Source organism: Anser cygnoides, chromosome 1 (genome assembly GCF_040182565.1).
Source record: "Anser cygnoides isolate HZ-2024a breed goose chromosome 1, Taihu_goose_T2T_genome, whole genome shotgun sequence".
Lineage (NCBI taxonomy): Eukaryota > Metazoa > Chordata > Aves > Anseriformes > Anatidae > Anser > Anser cygnoides.
Genome location: NC_089873.1, coordinates 116,494,335 through 116,514,761, shown reverse-complemented (window position 1 = coordinate 116,514,761; position 20,427 = coordinate 116,494,335). Strand labels below are relative to the sequence as shown.

The following is a 20,427-nucleotide window of genomic DNA, read 5'->3' as shown; positions in this document are numbered from 1 at the left end:
GATTTTCCCCCCAAATCCTCTCTTCTGCTGATAAAGTAGGTTGCAAAGCCCTTGTTACAAGAATTGTATCTTAATATACCCTGAGACGGTTCCTGATGCTGTGAGAACCTGAATTTGTGGCAGACCTCTGGATGGCACAGCAGTGCAGGCAATATGGCAGTATCTAATTCCCTTCCTTAAATCACCAATGTCTTGTTTCCAAGGCAAAGTAGGTCCAATAAAACCAGCTAGGTTTGGGATTTGGACCTTTCCTCTTTGATTATGACCAACTCTCCAACAGAAATTCAAGAGTCATCAGACAGTATATCCAATAACTCTGCTAAATGTGTAATTCTTAGCTTGTTCTCCATGGTGGAAGGGAACAGTGCACTCACCTACAATATTAAAAGATGAAGTAGCCATTCTCTATATTTCTCTTTTCTGGTTCTTATTTAAGAAGAAACATGCAGAGGTGGGAGGAAACTTCTCTAGGAAAGGACAAAGACATGGTGGTCCATAAACTTGTAAAGTAGTCATTGGTGAAGGCATGAGAGAAAACGTACATGGGCCAGTTCCTCGTGGCTGTGTCCAACCAGCTGGCCCTTCTTCCACAGTTCCATATCTTGAAGAGTTTGAGTGTGTGTCTAAAAGTGTACACATCTGATGGGTTTTGAAAGGTTGTTTCAGTCTTAAGATTTTCTTTCTTAATACCAAAGTTAATACAGAAATCTTTGGCTTCCTGTGTTTTTATGGACTTTCCATTATTATGTTATTACCAAACATGGAAATTCATGTCTGATTAATTTCTTTATTACTTTGTCTTTTTTTTTTTTAATCAGTCTGAATGAATATTGGCTCCAGACATGCTGGAACAGGGATTTTGTGTCATCAGTCAGTCAGCTGTAGGAGGAAAAGAGCAACACAGTCACTGACGTGTTTTTATACGTTACCCAGAGTTTAGCAAACAAGGTCCTAGAGGTCCCTTGAGTATTCCATATTTACTACAACAAACATCCCTCTTAGTCATAAGAAATTCATCTGGTGTATGCATAAGGGATGCATACTTGTATGACTGTTCAGCTGTAATTGTCAATAATTTATCAGCCGCTAAATGTACAACAAATGTGCCTTTTTACCCATGAGCTGTCTGAAAATCTTCTTCATTTTCTCTCTTCCCCTTCCTTCTGCTCCTGCTTTCTGCCTTTTTTGTCCCCTTACCTTTAACATGGGAAATTATTCCTGCCATTATATTCCAAAAGCCTTTCTTCTTTCCATATAATGAATTTGGTTTTGGCAAAGAAGTACTCCATTTGTTCCAGTGGTGCCAGAACCATTTGTATTTTAATTGAACTGAGCCTCTAAGAACAGGAAGCTATAGTTTCTGCCTTAAAAAAAAAAAAAAAAAAAAAAAAAAAGAGGGAGAGAAACACTTTTCTTCCTAACTAACCTACTTTTGTGTCGGTCCTGATTTAGGTGCCGGAGTTCCTCAGTTCCAGCCAATTGCACTGAACGGTCGTATCCAGCTTCTCACAAATGGTTCCTTGCTGATTAAACATGTTTTGGAAGAAGACAGTGGATACTACCTCTGCAAGGTCAGCAATGATGTGGGAGCAGACGTCAGCAAGTCCATGTACCTCACTGTTAAAAGTAAGAACTAAAACACTTCTCTGTGATCCAGATATTACCACTGAGTGAAAAAGGCTTGACTACTGCATCCTTAGTTTAGACTTTTTTTTGTTATTTTTAATTTAATGTTGTACTCAACTGCATATGGTAGCATCTGAAAAGTCTATGTGATTGATAAAAAACATTGCTTAGCAGAGAGAGAAAAGGAGATTTAAAGATGTAAAGGGTTAACACCTCATTTCAAAAATGTGTTTAACTTTTCTGAGGTACAGTTGAATAATAAGTGGGAAAATAAAAAGACATTATTTTATCGAAGAAAGGAAAATCCAACCTGTTCTCCAATGGACAGCTATATTTTAGACCACTAATGTTTGGTTTTAAGGGTGTTCATTTGTTGCAAAGTCAGAGAATACATAACTAAATTCTTTGAAAGCAAGAGTGTCAACCTTATTAGATTTGCAAGCCCAGTACTTCAAATGTCTTGTCCATTCTCATTCACCATACTGGCTCTCTTTTCCTAAAAATAACATGATATCCTAAATCTCTCAAGTAAGTACATTAATTGCATATTTCTTCTGGGGATCAGTAGCACCAGCTTCTGTGGCTTTCATAACAAAACATTTCTGGTCCAATCTTCAACTGTAGTAGCAATGCACTGCTGTAATATGCTAAAGAAAAACAGCTTTCCTCTGGTTGGCAACTATGCACACTGCCTGTCTGATCACTGCATGCAGTTTCATGTATGATAAAAGAGCATCCCTTATCAAGTAAGAGCAGGAGCTTCCCTGGAGAGTCAGTTGCTGTTTGAATCTAATGAAAACCCCTCTGGCTCTAAGATAGCAGGCAAGCACGTCTGTACATCCTTATACATCCACACTAACACATGCACTGCTCCCAGCATGGCTATTAAAGCAAATGCTGTTAGTGTGTTGGTGCTTGCATAGAAAAGGCATGGCTTTAGCTTTAATCAAGTACACATTAAGAACAAGCTGCTTTCGGGAATGACTTTAAGGGAGTGTGCCATGATGGACTTCATGTATAGCTGGATCCCCAGGTCTGGTAGCATGATTGTGGCATAAAATACTTGCACCTAATCAGACGAAGTAACTCCAAAGTGAGGGTCTGTACCTGCCTTTACTCTCCCTGGTACTGTATCTTGTTTATTGTTTTCATTTTCTCCGTGGTTATTCTGTCTCCTTTTCCCCTTCCCCCAAAAAACAGTTTCTGGACCCTAATCCTTGGTAATAACCCTATTACTAGTCCAAAGCCTCAGGCTTCCTTCATGAATTCACAGTATTCTTAATTAATTGGTCCTGCATACTGTGCTACCCTGCTTCACAAGGTCACCCTAAATACCTCCTCTATTCAGTTGCAGAAGATGATCAGACCTGGTGAAAACATTGATAAGAAACAGCCTTCCAAAATGTAAATAAAGATTAGCATCAATATATCTTCCTTGTGAAAATTGTCTTCTTACTTTCCTTCAGTCTGTATGTAGGTTGTTCACGAGAAGCAGTTCAAATCACCTGAGAAAGAAGTTTACAGTCCCTTGACAACGTCCTGCTCTTCTTCTTAACTCTCCCTTGTACCAGTGACACATCATTTATACAGATGTTAATTATTGATAACATCACTGTGAACTTAAAAACACTTACGTGCAGGTGATTCTTTTCCTCTAAATTTAATGAAAGTTTCCAGCTACTCTCTCAGTAACATTGCTGGATAAATTTCTGCCTTCCATAGTTCTTATGACTAGTCTTCTCTTAAATGAGAGTGGATGTTTTAGTCTTCCAGCATTTCCTGTGTCACCTGTTTGTAAACAGAAAGGATTTTTTTTCTCAGTGTAAAGACGGCTCAAGCTTCTTTAAACCGACTTAGCTTGCATAATAAGATTCTTCAAGGTATGAAGGAAATGTTGGTAGCTCCAGATACACATTTATTTAGTGTCTCAGAGTTTGCCATGTGATGCCTTTACCTTAGAGAAGAAGATCCAACTTTTTGGTTGAAGGGAGATTGTATGAGGAGGGAGTGGAAAGAAAAAAAAAAAAAGTTGAGAGGAAAAGAAAGAGGATTCAGGAATAGTAAAAGAAATGTGTAAAGAAAGAGCTGCCAGAGTCAATGCTGAATCAGAAACCACAGGGCTAGAATGGCAACTGTGAAAGCAGAGAATCTTCATTCAGTGGTTATTATCCTTCCCCCTTTCTTTTTAACAAATGCACATAAAAACTGTGATCAGTGAGTTTTTATTTTCTTTGGAACCAAGGATAAGTGATTCTGAATAGTTATTCACTAATACAATATTACAAAATTATGAGAGAGATCTGGAATAAGGGATCTAGTGCTATCTTGAGAAATGACTCCTGGTGCTTGGGATGAGAAGACTTCTAAAGAATTTCTATAAAAGATAATGAGCCTTTAACATGAAGGAAAGAACTAAAATTATTTAAAGGTTGCCTGGGACTCACAAGGGAAGAGATTTCTGCTTAAAATGGGCTGCCTTCTTGCTTTCATCTGAATAAACCTCACACTTCCTAATTCTGCTTTAGGAGCTATATATAACATGATAGAACAGTATTGCAAAATAAATAAATAAATAAATCCCCATTGGAAAGCAAGCTTTCTGTAAGGTATGTATGATCCTATACAAATAATCTGTTGGGGGGCACTCATGTTAGCCCTGCCCTTTCCTAAATCCATCACTTATTTCAGTGTTCATATGGAGACTGAGAAATTTTAATCTGATCACCAAAACATCTCCAAGAAACCGTCTGCCAACAAAACAGGATTGTTTCATTAACTTTCCTCTCAAGTATGCTTCTTAGCTATTTGCATTATGTGTTTAATACGTCAGCCTAAAGCTGTAAGCTCCAATCAGACCCACACTTCCCTCCAGCAGGAGCATATTAATCCCAGCTAATACTTTTAATGTTAAGTTTCACCATTTAAACATTAATAAATAAATAAATAAATATTTTTTTTTAAATCTTTTATATTTTGTTCTCTTATCTCTTTGTTTGGGAAAGGGAGCCTGGTCAGAGTGTAAAAAGAAGTTTAGTACCCTGTTCCCGCAGCTGCCTTGAGTCTTGTCTGTGGCAATTTAACACTTCTGCTGCTTCTGCCTCCTTTGATGCCTCTTGTCCAGTCAAGAGCTGTTTCTCTTCATCCTCAGACAACTCATGGAACAAAGGAACCCTGATTGCAAAACTAGCTTTAACTGCAAAAGAAATAAAATAGTAGTTATAAACACAATCCCAAAATACACTTATGAAGGGAGATTCTAAATCTAGTGAAGATGTTTCTTCAACTGCTGTCTAACAATTGTTCCACCATATTGCTGCAGCACTGCAGCATTTGTTTGTTAAAATGTCTAGGAGTCTATGCCTGGCTTCCTCCATGAACTTGATCTGCGCAAGATAAAGGTGCACTTCCCGTGTGGCCATTCAAATGAGTTTGCTTTGCTGTAACACCTGCAGTAATGCCAGTGTGATGTGATGGAGAATTCGCTGTGTTCTGCTCACCAGGGGGCCTCTAAATACTCATCTTAATCTTTGGGAATATAATTCCTTATCGAGAATATAGGAATGTTGAGATCTGCCTGATTGCTATTTTTATTTCTGTGAGAAAATAATAGCATTTATATAGAGATAATAGCCTTTTGTCTATGTTGAATTTCTCATCAAAAATGCATATATTCCACAAGATGCTGGTAAGGGTGGCATTACTTGTTGAGCATTTGCAAAGATGGATTATCTGCAATACGTTGTACACAATAATAAAAATCACCCTCCCTAACACCTTCAAAAAATGTTTATAGGGAGAACAACAATCATACTGTTACAAATTCCCTTGAGCCCAGCTATTCTGATATTTTGTAATCTATCTCTGCTCCATTTTTCATAGTTCCATGGTCTATAAATAGTATTTTCTGAGGCAAAACAAAACAAAGTCCCCTAGTCTGATTGTGTGCTCTGTTTTACTATTTTTCTACTGACATTCTCCTATCTTTGAACAAAGAGCTTTTTATTTATTATCTTCTTCAAACCTATTTTGCATCTACCTCAGGTAAAGTGAATTTTTGTCCAGTGCACAAATTTGGCCAAAAGTACTCCTATATCCCAAAGTGTCTTTTCTTATGAGTTGGCCAGCTGGCTACCCTTACATATCTTTGTCTTTAACCTCATCACAGGCAGCTGTATCTTTCACCACCTAGTTTTGGCAGACAAAGGCAAAATCTGTGTCCAATGGTGATGATGTGAGCAAACTAGAGTATAGCTCAGTTCTATAGCTCAGTGGATTTCAATACTCTCTCCCTGTTTTAATTACTTATTTATTTTCATTAAATGCACGGCTTAAAAGAAGCTGTAAGAAAGCTACAGTAAATCTTGGAAACATGTAAATTCTCCCTAGACACGAGTACTTTCTCTTGTTAGTAAAAGAGCCCATTTTTTCCTAATGAGGTCCTTCCACTAGAAGAAATGAACAAGGTCTGAATACTGTTTTCTGCCTCTTCAGACCATTGGCACAGCTTTGATTTAAGGACTTGCACTTTAATCACCCATCATGTGTCATTACCCCAACAGGCGGCAGCAGCCGCAAGATACAAGCTCCAATAAATTGCACTGAAAATCGCTGAAGCGATCCTTTGTTGATTTTCCTTTACAGCTATTCAATGGCAGATCAGCTGTCATAACAACACAGTGCCTGTGGCAACAGGGTGAAATTAAACGTGAAGTATGTTCAAGGTAGCTGGTAGAAAGCTGGAATATCCCTTTTTTTCTGTAAATTCAAATGCTTTCTACTTCTCTCAGTAATGCCAAGCCTGTGGCAATTGGCTAAAACGAATGCTTTCTCTTGTAAGATAATTGTCAGATGCACTGCAGTACAAATACTCAAGTGCTTTTGTATGCAAATCTTTGCAATACTCTCATTTAAGAAAAGGAGGTAAGGACTTCTCTCTCTCTCTCTTTAAAAAAAAGATAATCTTGTAGGGTGCAAGGAGAAAAAGAATATAGCAGTCTTTTTTCTTGTCTGGGAGGCTGGCTGCACAGCAATGTTTCTGGCAGGAAGGTGAAATAAGAATTTATCTCTAGCTAGCTAGCTAGAAAGTGCACATAGGACCCGCTGTATCTTTTTGTATTTGTATCAAGAATATCATATTAATTGATTTTTTTTGAGATTTTTTTCCATCTCTCAGTGTCATGTTGCCTAAATATCAACATTCAAAATGACACATGGGTGGGGGTTATTTTCAGAAGTTCTCTTTCTATTGAAGTGGATACATAGCGGATACAGAATATTAAGGCTTTCTTGAAAAAATGATGAGTTTAAAGCTGTGGTGATCTTATCTTTTGAAAACCTTCACATCTTCACTGTTCTTAGAAAGCCTCGTAGGCAATAGGATTCACAGTGTGTGTACTCTAGCTGCTGTTTTATTTAAGTTACTGAGAACATCACCAATACTTAAACACACATTTTTACAGCGTGTCCTCCCTTCTCAATCTCAATATCTCTTTTCTCTTAATTTTCTCTTAAATTACTAGTTTATTCAGAGAAGAATTTACATGTCTCTTGTAATGAATTTGGTGTTCAGGTTTAGCCAGCTGTTGTCAGTAGGTTTCTGAGCAGAATTTATTCCAGATCAAGGATTATGGTTTTTATGTACTTGAACACTGCTGAAACAACACCTCAGAATATTGCCTGCTCTACTCTTCTTCTCCACTTGAGATGCTGGTCTTGCAGTGGTTGATACAAGCTAGATAAATAATCCATTCACAATAATGAATTCATCAAGGAAGTAAGCCCAAATGTTTCAGTGTACTGTAAACTACACTGTGCTAAAATATAATATTCTGGTAATCTTGAAGCTGTCTTGTCTGAGAAGAAATACTCTGGAATTTATTCTTACTGATAATTCGAAAGGTTGTTTTCTTGAAAGAGAACTTAAAAAATAACTATTCGGATTTAGGTTTACCTTCACATGAAATGTGAATAAAGACACTTCTGGAATGCAACGTCCCAGTAAATTTTTAAGGAAAATACATGCCGCTGAATATTACTCATTTTTGAGTTACTCATTACTCATGTATCAGGCTCAGAGTTTAGAGTTTAGTTTACTTTTCCTTCTAGTTTGATAGAACAGATAGAACATCCTCAGAAAAAGATTCTTTTTTTTTTTTTTTCTTTTTCCTCTTGTTTTCTTAGAATAGTAAGCTATGCAAATTTTGGAGTGGTTCTAAATCTCAAAGTCAGCTATATAAAAGTGCGTCTTAATACAAATAATGTTAGGACACTGTTCTGAGAGGTTATTTCTTTTTTTTTTTTTTTTCCTATAATCCACGTGGTAATGACTAAAAACTAACCATGTCTGTAATTCAGTAGTGATGTTCACTGGTTTATATAGAGTCAAATGGATTTCAAATTCAGCACATATAAAGGTGTGCAGTCATTTTTCTTGAATGTTTACCTTAAGAAGCATTTAATGTTTATGGTGTATATGGCTCCCCGGATTTTCATGTTTTTGTTTGTATTCAGCCAAATAATTTTCCTGAGTAACATTTTAAAATACAGATGATTCTGTGAATACATTAGTTTAAATTACAGGGGGGAGGTGGAGTGGTATGCAATGTGTTTGCTGGGTTTAATGTTGACTTCTTGTAGAGGAAGTGCAGGCATGATGTATTGTTGCTTATTTTTATATTTGCAATGTCATCAGGACTTGGGCCTATTTTATTAATAAAGATTAAATAAACTTCAGTCAAGAGTGCATTGTAAAGCAATAGTGGGATGTAAATTAATTTAGCAGGTATGTGCTCTACACATGACTATTTCCACTTCAGAAGAGTTAGCTTTTATAGTACTGTGTTTCTTATCCCTTTCGCTTCCCCTTCATCCACCCTGTCCCTACCTTTTTCCCCACATCTCTTTTTTCTGTGTCTGGCATACTAACTTTAAGGTACATCTCATTTAAAAAGTTGTAGCCATGTTCCAGTAGGACAAAACCTCAGGTTCAAAGAGGACAGGATCTTCATTTTTCCTTTTCTTTTCTTTCTTCTGTCCATCCTCATCTAACCAATTTATTTTTTTGCAACAGCGTGAGTCTCTTTTCACTCAGACTAACTTCAGTATGATTTTGATCACATTCTCTTTCAAAGTTTATCTGAAAAAAGGGAAGCCAAAATTCTACACATAACGAGAAATGAATGAAAACAGAATGGTATCTGCCACAATATATTTATGCGTCACCTCCTTACAGACTTTGAACAGGCAACCTGTAAAAGGTAATGTAATTCTTCTCTTTTTCTTCCCTTGGCCTGTTCCAGCCTGACTGTTGTTTGCCATGCTTTGTCAAGGAAAGGCTTCTTCCCATGGGCTGTACATCCCCCCCAGCTAACCCACACCTTAACAATGTGCAGAGTTCATCAAGGCACAGAAAGAGTGTAGCAGCCAGTTGCATGTCAGACTTTGCTGATTTTTTTTTTTCATAAAAGACTATTCTTTTTTCTTAATCCATTTGAATGAGTGACCTCACGGTCACCACCATTCCACATTCACCCTTCCAACTATCCACGTCACAGTTTTGCATTAATCATCTTCTGTGAGTCTAGGATTCACAAAATGCTATTTGAGCAGTAAAAAGTGTGGATGGTGTCTTAAATCATAATATTTCTTCTTATATACCAAGGGTTATTCTGCACTTTGAATGAGCTAACCACAGTCTTTTTCAGCACAAGACCTGTTTCAAAAGGTTATTGACTAGTTTTGATTACTGAATGCCATCATAGAAGCTGCATCATAACTCTTCTTAAATTAATTTATTTGGGATTTAGGGTCATTAAAATGTTTTTTTTCTGTTCCCCAGCAATGACTGGGAATTTGTTCTTTTATTAGTATGTGTACTAAAGTATCTTTCTTCCATAGCTGATTATTAATTCATAGGTTTAATTTGATGTAAAATTAACATTTACATAAAACAAGGAAAGAAAGAAACATTGAGTTATAACAACAATAACAAAAAAAATTGCAGTAGCTTAAAAATAAGTAGGTATAAACTGTATTTGAATATCAAGTGACAGAGACCCCAAATCAGTTACATACATTTTGCTGTATAATTCTCTTGCAGCAACAGAAAAAAAAAAAAGAGAAAAAAGAAAAAAAAAGTAGTTTATATGCAAATATTTAATGCTTTTTATAAGAAGAGTTTATTTCTTTTTAAATATTATATCAAATGTCGCTATTACCTGAAGACAATCTTATGCAACTGCTTCTATCGGTGCAATTTTAAGCTTTTCTTAAAGGAAGCAATTTTGTCTTCAAATATAAAGAAAGTGTCATTTTCTGTAGTACTGTTTGCTTGAAAAATAGTTTCTTTTTTTTTTTTCCTTTTTTTTTTCCCCAAAAAGTCTTGCATGGTAGCTCTGTTCATAGTCCTCTGTGAAAATCCTGCCATGGTACACAGTATAAATACTGTGTACAGATTCCGTGATAATCAACATAAAAACAAAATTTACATCTGGGAGGCATGCAAAAGGAACAGAAAATGCAAGGTAAGAAGAAAAGCTGTCTACAAGCTGAAGATGCTGTGTACAAAAGAATTTAAGGCATTGTTTTTTATACTCATTCCTGCTGTGCATGTCAGGTACAATCAGAATGAAGGATTTGTAAATGTAGATTTTCTTTCAGCAGTCTAAATGTATTTGCCTTGTGCAAAACAGGTTTTCTTCCCCCTGAACTGTGTTCCTAGCCATTAAGATTCAACCTCTGCATCAGCACATGAGCTCCCCTCCACGTTGTTCTTTCAGTTATTTTTTTGATATGTGATGCTTGAACATTTCTTAATCAGTTGCTTTTATGTTCTTTGTGGGGAAAAAAAAAAAAAGTGTCCACTTACGGCCACATCAATTGATTGATTTCTGAGTATCTCCACAGTATGGGTAACTGAAGAAGCATGGCTCCATTTTTAGATAAATCTTATTAGGATCCTGCAGGGTTATGAAATGAATCGATTAGGTCTAACAAACCAGGAGCTAATGAATGAATGAGCTCTTACTGTTGTCCTAATTACTTATAGTTAATCTAACCAAATCCATATATTTTTTTTAACTGTTTCCATCAGGCTACAGAATAATTAATCTTACATCCATTTTTCTTTTTCCTTTCCATATTGAGTTAGAATATTTGATCATGTAGGAATTGTGTTGTCCAGGCACTATGTACATCTTTATGAAATTCATTTTACCTTCTCTAGCATCATTTATTCAATGCTTAACTTCCATCTGGTAAATTCATAGTAGACTCCAGGAAAGCTGTGTCACGTAACTGTATGGATGTAGGTGAGCACACAATCAAATTAAGAAAACGGAAATGATTTTTCAATGAGAGAATAAATGTTATACTTCCAACTATAGTTCTTGACTGGCGGATTAGTATTTTCCATTAAAGTTCTTGTCTTGTTTTGAAATATGCAAAGCCTCCTTCTGACTTTGCAAAAGAGTAAGTAACGGTATCCGTTAAGCATTTAGATGTTTATGAAAGTTCGCCACGGTCCACCTTTATCAGAACATTAAAACAGAGCAGTGTGTGCAGGCACAAGTAGGTCCATGGGCTTGCCATGGTGAAATTGTTTTAGCTGTGGTTGCTGCGAAGCTTCACCATGGCATACTGCATTGTGCAAGCAGATGTGTTCTCAGGTGATCTAGGAATATGCATGAATATGTGGACACCTGCATAAATATGTTATTTGATTCTCACCAAAATAAAGAATGTAAAAAGGAACAACAACAAAAATCTAGACATGATCAGGTATTATAGCAATTTTCTGAATGTACTTCTTATTCTATTTACTTAACTGTAATACAGGTTTCAAAGACACATAAAATGATTGGTCTGTGGTTGATCTGATGAAAGTGACTGATTTCAAATTATTACAACAAAATAAAATCACATATCTAGGTTTTTAGCAGCAAAAAAGATTTAGAGCTATGATGGAAATCTTGCCTTTATTAAAAAGAATAATTCTTTCATATGTGGCACTGTTATTAATTTTTTTTACATTAAATTTATTCCCTTTTATGATGTATTCCCTATGCATTCACCCAAAGATGCATCCTTAATATTATGTTGTTAAAGCCATGTCTTCATTCTGAAAGTAGAGCCCTGATTTATAAAAATGATGTGCATACAATGTTTTTTCATTTCATCAGAGATGCTGAAGGATGCTTAGCAAAGCGGAAGACTAGGAATTTAAGCATATGTTTCTAGGAGTTGGTTTGAGGTTTGGGTTTTGTTGGTGGTGTTTTAAAATTTAACTTAAGCTTTTAAGGAAAATCCTGTATGTATATATCATATGCATACTCGTAGGTATGTGTAATCAATCTTCAGCAAATATTGTTAGTCTTTGGTAATAAATACACCAACTGACATCAATAGTCTTGCTTTCAGTCAGCACCACAAGTTCTCTCAGTTCCAGTTTCCCATTCTGACATTTTCTTGTATCAGCTAAAATACATTCCTAAATCATATCACCACTGACCTAAGCTGAATTTGTTTCTACTAACTGATGCCTCCCATTCTCCTCTTACTTCCATCTCTCTCCTCAAAAAAAAAAAAATAAAATAAAATAAAATAAATTTCATATCAAATGTATTTTCTGAAGATTAGCTGATATAAAGTTGTGATCATGAAATGGGAGACTGCTTTCTCAAAAATAATTCTTTTCCCCCTTCCTTCAAAAAAGAATACCTCAACAGAGGTCTTACATAAGTACATTCTGTTGCATGCCTTCAGAGATTAAAAAGAGCATCTATTAGATGACTATTTTTTCCTGACTTTTAATTACTAATCATTGATTTTGGTAATTGCATACATGTACATACACAGTAATGCAGCAGGATTTAACTTCTGTGGTCTTATCTCAAAACTGTCTTTTTAAATGAGTGCCTATTACTGTAAGTGCTCCATAAGAAAGCAGTGCTCTGCTATTTTTGTCTAACTTTGCAATGCAGCATATCTGTAGCATTTTCTTCTGGTACAAGCTGGCACTTTGCCATGCACTTAGAGGCATAAACCCATACTTTTAGCAAGGAAAATCTGCTATCAGATTTGAAGTGGTGACTTGCCAAGCTGAAATAAGGAAGAACAGACTTTTCATAAGTGGTTGCATATTGTTGTTGAAAATCCAATTACCGTTTGCTAAATGCTCATCTCTAAGATTTAAATAATAGTTAAATGAAGTTCCTAGCTTTTAAGGAAAGTGGGCACATACTTAAATGTTGAGGAAGATCATTGCAGGAGTGCAAAGCAATCCAGGCTGCCCTCGGGATTTTTGCTGGCTCCATGTAACATTTTTATGTGTTCCCAGACATATTTCAATGAACTAGGCCGTGGATAGACTGATGTGAACAAAGAGTTCTGGGGTTCAATTACTTATAGCATTCCTTGCCTTTCAGGATTGACTTTGTTTAGGCATTCCCAGCTGCATAACTCATTGTGCAGAGCTAGTTAGCTCCCTTTCTGGTTTTAGAGCCTTTAGCGTGGATGTAGAGACCTCCCAGAGCAATTAAAGAGGTATTCAGATAACTGAGAAAGGAGAGAACAACCTGGTGAGGAGTAACAGTTTGGCAGTCCCCACTATTTAGCTTGACTCGGAATGACTAGGGCTCCTTCTTCTGTTGCAATCTGCTTTTAACCATTGCTAGCTAGTTATTTATTTGATGAGGTACAGTAGCAGAGTGAACCCCTCTTCTAGAAGGGGGAACTCAGATGTACAGTCAAGTGAGCACCAATAAGCTGATGGCTTGGCCTCCACTAAGCTGTGGTAGCTATCCATGCCTGCCTAACATGGGTGTGATGCAAGGTAATTACTCAACAATTAAAGAGAAAGAGGCTGAATTTCCTCCCATTTGCTGTAGGATAGTCATGTGGACCTGGGCAGTTACCACAGCTTTACTGATAGATGGTTCCTCAGATGTTACAAATAAACTGTGTGTTTAGGTGTTTATACACATATACCAATATATGCTGTCTTCTCCAATTCTCATTAAGTTCCTTAGATCTTGTCCATATTCAAGATTATTTCTGCTATTTCAAGAAATATTCAAGATTATTTCTGGAAGGTAGTGGTATCTCTTGAAAAAAAAAGGTTCATTGGTTTGGTTTTGCATGAACATAAGCAACTGCCTTTGTTCTGGAAAAACCTGTCTAATGCCTCGTGCATTATTGAATCCAGTTCAAAATGTGTGCTTTGGGGGCTACCAGGATAGGCAGGGAGTGGCTCTGTTTGTGGTTCTGTCTCCCTCCTCTCCTCTCCCAGCCCTGTGGCTGGCGTGACTGAAAAGTCACTGTTCATTCACTCGAGGATGTTTTGGAGGTTCATCTTTCAAACAGAAATGGAAGGGTGGCCAGCAAGACACACATGGAACCAGCTTTCCTTCTGTATCTGTGCCTCTCTAACTAAGTGGAGATGCTATAGGTTTTCATCTGTTTGGAGAATTCAGCTTGATCCAGCCTTCATTGGCTGTAGCTTCTGCAAACAGCATATTTTCAGATGTCTTAACAGGGACCTGGTCTCATTCCAGTCTCTTTTGACACAACATAGGCAGTTTTCTTGAGGCCTAGGACTGTGGCAAGTTGGCAGTTTTGTTCACTACCAACTATTCTTGTGTGGCTCCTTCTGAATGCAAATATCCCTGTGAAAATTCACTTTATGCCCAAACACAGCCTTCTAAAAAATCAAGTTAAAAAGCGTCTGAGAAATTTTGCTAGCCTTATGGGAGTGGAGTGAAACATTGGGCTTGAAAACAAATTTTGGGATATAAATATATTTGTTTTTATAAGCTGTAAGTGGTGAAAAGCGGGATTAAGTTTATAATGAAACCACAACAGACATTATTCTAAGCCCATGGTATGACTAACATGAGGACATCAAACAGTCATGTATATATAAGCCAAAAATATGATGGCAAAAAAAAATTACCTGGTCAAGAGGATGTCCATTACAACAGTGAGAGACAGAAACAATTAAGCTTATATAAGAGAGCTTTATGTGTCTGCGACTGCCTTTAAGATAGTCCACTTTCTATGCAGCATGCAGACAAGAATGTGTTTTTCTGTCTTGTGGACTATGGGAGAAAGACCCACTCCAGTGGGTCTGCTATCTACATGTCTTCAGCTTCTTTAAGTTAGGCTGATGAAATGTAATTGTTTTCTGGCTACCACTGGTAGGAGATAAGTTGGAAAAGGGTTTTGGAGCACTGCTAGGTTCCTGTTCCTCTCATTGATCTCTACAAGAACAATCTATTCTAATAAATCTTGGATTCTAATCCAAGCTTCTATAATGTAACTGAGAACTAAATGCTTCTTAGTTAATATGCCTCAATTAATGGGTCACCCAGTGTAGCTGTAGCAGGTTGCAAGTTAGTAGCTTTCAGGATCTGAGCCCTAATAATTACAGGTTTTCTTTCCTTTTTTACATGAAATTGATTCATAAGCCTTACTCAAATGAATCGCTCTTGTAGTCATTAATTATAGTATACACATGTTAATGACATCATTATCAGAAGATAACATAATATCCCAAGGACCACATGTCACAGTTGTTTCCTGTGCAAACAATTGTGCTTGATAACACAGCCTGTCACAAAATGTCAAAAGAAACCACATGGTGTCTTGAAATGGTTGTGAAATTATCATGTGTCACAGATATGTATGTCATAAACAATGCCATCATGACTAAATTTTTCATTAGTATCTTCGGTGTGGGATACTGAAGGGAACAAACAAAATCCTGAACATACTAAGTGAAGCACATAATGCAGCAGTGAATTGTTTAAAGCATACCCTCTGACTGAATTAAAGTACATTAGTCATGAATCGAGGATATGCATAATAATGGGCAATATTAAGCAGCTTCAGATTTTTTTTTCCTTGACTTTATAAACATAGAAAGGAATTAATTTTTTTTTTTTTAAATATTCTATAGATTAGGTCTCGTTTAGCACATCTCTTTTAGCGTGTATAAGTACTGAATAATAAGATAATAGAAGTTTTCAGTATAACTCATATTCCAGCAAATTAAATCCTGGCAAAGGAAAAGTCAGTTACAGAACTCCTCTGGACTTCTGCAGGATCAGAGTTTCACCCAAGCAGCCTACCATTGTCTAAAAATATCAGCAATCTCACACTGCTGCAAAGACGTCCTGGTGCAGCAACCTTTTCAAACCTGTGGTTGGCACATGGTTTTTACTTTTGATAGTCACAGGCACAGAGCTGTTCATATTATCAGAGTCAGTGGACCCAGCATGGGTCCCACAGCATTTATCTACATTCTTCTGAAAGCGTAAGGTTTTTGAGATACATTAGTGTTTCTGCAGTGCATGGGATTATCTCCAGCAGGCTGATCAGCTTCAGCACAACTTCAGTCCTACTGGACACAAAGCATTTTTCCAAAGCTAGTAAGATGTCTCTGCCTCTCTCTTAGCAGTCTCTGCACTCTGGATTTGAGAGAAAGTGCTGGAGTGGGCATTCACATCACTCTTGGCCAGGAAGCTCCCAGAAACACTGATGTGGCGCGAGTGAGGAAACTGGCTCCTCCAGGATCTAGTCTATGGACAGTATATCCAGAGTTAGTAAAATTAGCTGTGCTTCAGTCTAATCTCAGCTAGCCATTAGGCTCTTCCTATATCTAGTCAAGCTTCATCCTATTTGAAAAAGTTGTCTTAGGATGAATTACACGATGGTGGTGCTTACATCCCTCTCTATACTGTGACCCCACGATCTTCTCTTGCAGAGGTCTGAAAGCAGGTGCAAGAAATTCCTGGATGACAGCCTGGTGATCATATACACATACTGTTTTTGCATCTGCTCAGCCCAGTGCATTAAGAATGACTGAAATCCTCCTTTTTTTTTTTTTTTACTTGTATATTTTGGCAGTGTTGCTGTCTTTCGAAGTTTTCCCTCTGAACTATAAAAGTAAAAATTGATTAATCTGTATGTTTTTTGTTTTCCTGTTTTTCTTTTACAGAACTGAGAAAAATAATTATTCTCCATCTGTGCAAAATTGCCAAGACTTATGGGTTTGCCAGGCACAGAAAAGTAGAGGGATTTCCCCCATGCTGCGCAGGATTCTTGTTACAGGGCTCCCAGGAGCAGTCTTTCTCTAACACTGCCTTCTCTGTAGGGTTATATATGGGACCCATTGACAAACAGCTTGGTAGAAAAGCTGTTCATATCATCATCTTCCAGAGCTGTGCTTTTTTTTAATCCACAAGACTGTACCTTTAGATGCGCTGCTGATAGCAATAGTACTGCAGTAGTCAGGCAGTAATTAGCTGTCAGTAACAGTGTAGAAGGATTTGGCTCTCCATTTGCTTTCTCTATACACTGGGCTTCACAAAGCATGTGCTCCTGATACTGGTGCTATTCTGTATGAAATATGAATATGAGTGAACCAGTCTCCCTGAATCAAGTCCAAGATGGCTGACACGCAAATAATTCAGAAAATTTAAAGTTGAAAGACTGGTCTCTAAAGCAATGGTTTAGTTTACATCTTTGTGCTCTGTGATACTAGTTGATCCCTAAACAGAAAGAGAAAACTGTCTCACAGGCTGCTCTTGAATTATGTATTTTTCTTTACCAGGAGTAATGACATGGTAATTCTTGACAGATGACCTTTTTGTGCATTTCCTCAAAGGTTTCAATAAGATTAAGATAAGGGTTCATATTCCTCTCTGTTTTTACCTGAATTGGAGTACCAAATCTTCCAATGAATTGGAGTACCAAATCTTCTACAAAACTAATTTTTCAGTTTTACAGTCTTGCAGTTACCAGCTAGCTCAGCTCTGGTACGTGCAATAAATTATCAGTGACCCCTTTTTTCACCTTTTTGCCTCAAACTCCCTTTCTCTACAAAGGACACTATCTAATTAAAAACACAACAACAGCCTGCTCAGAAAGGAGGTTAGAATTTTGGGGAAAGAAACTGTGTGATATTATAGGGATTTATTCTGGCAAATTCTGAGGCAGGTAACATGAGCTCTGGATAGAGAGATGTAAGAGAGTGGTGAGATTTATGAGACTGCCAGAGCTGACAATAGAAACTAGAAGAGTTGCTGGAGCTGCCAGCAACTTTGCAAGCTTTTGGAAAGAAAAATCAAAGGATTATTATTTGTTAGCAGCCACATTAAAAATGTATTTAACTGACACATGGCTGAGAAGGCTTTTACTTTCTTTGGCACTGCAGATATGACTGCATGCTTTTTTTCTTTTTTTTCTTTTTTTCTTTTTTTTTTCCTCCACAGTTCACTGGAGTTCAGCTCCCTAATGAGCTCTTCATTGTAAGACTAGTTCTGGGCTTTCTGTCTCTTGGTTGATATCACTCATACAGAACAACCGAGTCACGTACACAACGTAAATACAAAAACATTTCAGGAACCACACAACTTTAAAAAGTTTTTGAGTTGTCCTTGGAAAACTTTGTTAAATATGTTTGGATCTTTTATTTTCTACTTGTGTAACCACCTCAAAAGAGAGCAAACATATGCCACATGTTAAAAGAAATATTATTAGAAATTATTTGCTTTCTAGATAATCAGGGCATATTGTTAGGAAGACTTCAGTTGCATTCAGGAATGTTAAGCAATTTTGCAAAACAACTTGAGCATCTAGAAATAAAGGAAGGAATGTATCAACATCTGTCAAAGCATGTGGGAGGTCACCTTCTAGGAAACTGGAATTTTGATGCAGAAAATGGAGTAAAATGAAAGTATCCTACATGGCATTCATCAAGCCTAACTGAAAGACGAGTCTTCTTTCTTGCAGTTTTCCATGCATTTACTATTTTCTAGCCAGGTGCATAACTAAAAATAATGCAGGAATAGGAGAAGTAGCATCATTCACTAACTGCATAACCCTGAGCACTATGTAATCCCCTTTATTGAAGGTGATTGTGTCCTGTGGGAAAACAATATTTGTGTAATTAAAGTATGTATCAACAAACACGACCGCAACAAAGGAGACTGGAAGTTTCAGTTCTTCTGTTTATTGAAATTGTAAGTGCGTGAACTTGACATGGAAAATAAATTTCTTTTCTACTCCGTATAAGATGAATCCGAATTTCTCTTTCTACCTTAACTCTTACATATTTTTAAAATCTGCCACCACTAGAGCCTGAATCTTCAAAATAAAGTACTGTTAAAGTACTTATTCAAGTTGCAGGACTAAATACTAGCAGAAGATGAAGCAAACTCTTTGAGCCAATTGTTTGATCTGGAGAAGTAGTCAAAGCAGCCTAGTTGTATACTCCTCCTTTCTCTTTCCTGGGAATTGACGGAAACTGTTGCCCACAAGATGTCCTGAAGGCATCTCATGTGATCATCAATCTACTTACTAGAAGGGGAAAGAGGAAGAGAGAGAGAGAGAGAGAAAGAAGGAAGGAAGGAAGGCAGGAAGGAAGGAGGGAGGGAAGGAAGGAAGGAAGGGAGGAAGGGAGGAAGGAAGAAAGGAGGGAGGGAGGGAGGGAAGGAGGGAAGAGAAAGAAGAAAAAAAGAAAAGAAAAGAAAAGAAAAGAAAAGAAAAGAAAAGAAAAGAAAAGAAAAGAAAAGAAAAGAAAAGAAAAGAAAAGAAAAGAAAAGAAAAGAAAAGAAAAGAAAAGAAAAGAAAAGAAAAGAAAAGAAAAGAAAAGAAAAGAAAAGAAAAGAAAAGAAAAGAAAAGAAAAGAAAAGAAAAAAAGAAAGAAAGAAAGAAAGAAAGAAAGAAAGAAAGAAAGAAAGAAAGAAAGAAAGAAAAAGAAAGAAAGAAAGAAAGAAAGAAAAAGAAAGAAAGAAAAAGAGAAAAAAAAAGAAAGAAAAAGGTGTGGGGGGAACACTCTGCTTTCAATAACCTTTTCCTTGTGTAGGTAAAGGAAAGATGATACAGGAATCTATGCTTTTGTCTCAGTCGAAAGTTGCAGTTGCAGCTGCTTTGACAGTGACAGCCCCTGCATTTTTAGAACATTCATATTCAGTTAATAGTTTGATGTCATTCTGATATTGTTATTATTTTAATTTCTCTTACTAGTAAAGCAAGTGAAAAAGATATGTTATTTTTCGACATCTTTCAATTCTGAAATCTTGGTGAAATACTATAGGACAAAGGTATAACTCTAATAAGGGATTTTTCTGTCAAATTTCAAAGAACAGCCAGATTGTCTATCAACTAACAGAGAGCAGAAAAGTGCAAGTGCTTCTCAAGATAAAATCTCAGAACGTTTTTGACAGGATTTTAGGTAATCTGATAAATCTTTTTTTTTTTCGTTATTTTACAAGTAGTTTAAAAAGAAAAAAAGAAAAAAGAAAAAAAAATAAAAGCTGGGTTAGAAAAGTTATTTGCAGAGGAGTAGCAGTATGGCTATACAATGTGAGATTGTATCCTACCCATCAATCAGGCAGTCTGTTCTTAACAAGAAGTCTAGAAGCATTCATCCATGTGGAAAGCAGAAGCTGACTAGAAAATAGTGAAAACTCTACTTCATGGTAGAAAAGAGAAATTTTATTTATATTTTACTTGACAAAACTATTTTTTTTATTTCCTCACGGAATGAATGGGTATCAGGAAAAGGTTCTTCACCAAGAGTGTGGTAAAGCACTGGAACATGCTCCCCAGGGAAGTAGCCACGGCACCACTCCTGCCAGAGTTCAAAAAGCCTTTGCACAGTGCTCTCAGACACATTGTCTGATTTTTTGGGTGATCCTTTGGGGATCCAGGAGTTGGACTTGATGATCCTTGTGAGTCCCTTCCAACTTTGATATTCTATGATTCTATGAATTAATCAAGGATGTATTCCTAGCTGAC

General features: G+C 36.8%; 1 protein-coding gene across 3 annotated transcripts in view; it reads left to right on the top strand.

Annotated features, from left to right (window-relative positions):
* DSCAM (DS cell adhesion molecule) overlaps nt 1-20,427 on the top strand; it is a 475,409-nt gene that overhangs the window by 327,889 nt on the left and 127,093 nt on the right. For all 3 annotated transcript variants that reach the window (XR_007165989.2, XR_007165990.2, XM_048071347.2), the window contains exon 11: nt 1,453-1,626. Coding sequence is in view for 1 of the 3 variants with exons in the window: in XM_048071347.2 (XP_047927304.1) it covers nt 1,453-1,626 (174 nt within the window). In the remaining 2 variants the exon portion in view is untranslated. The remainder of the gene's footprint in view (nt 1-1,452; nt 1,627-20,427) is intronic.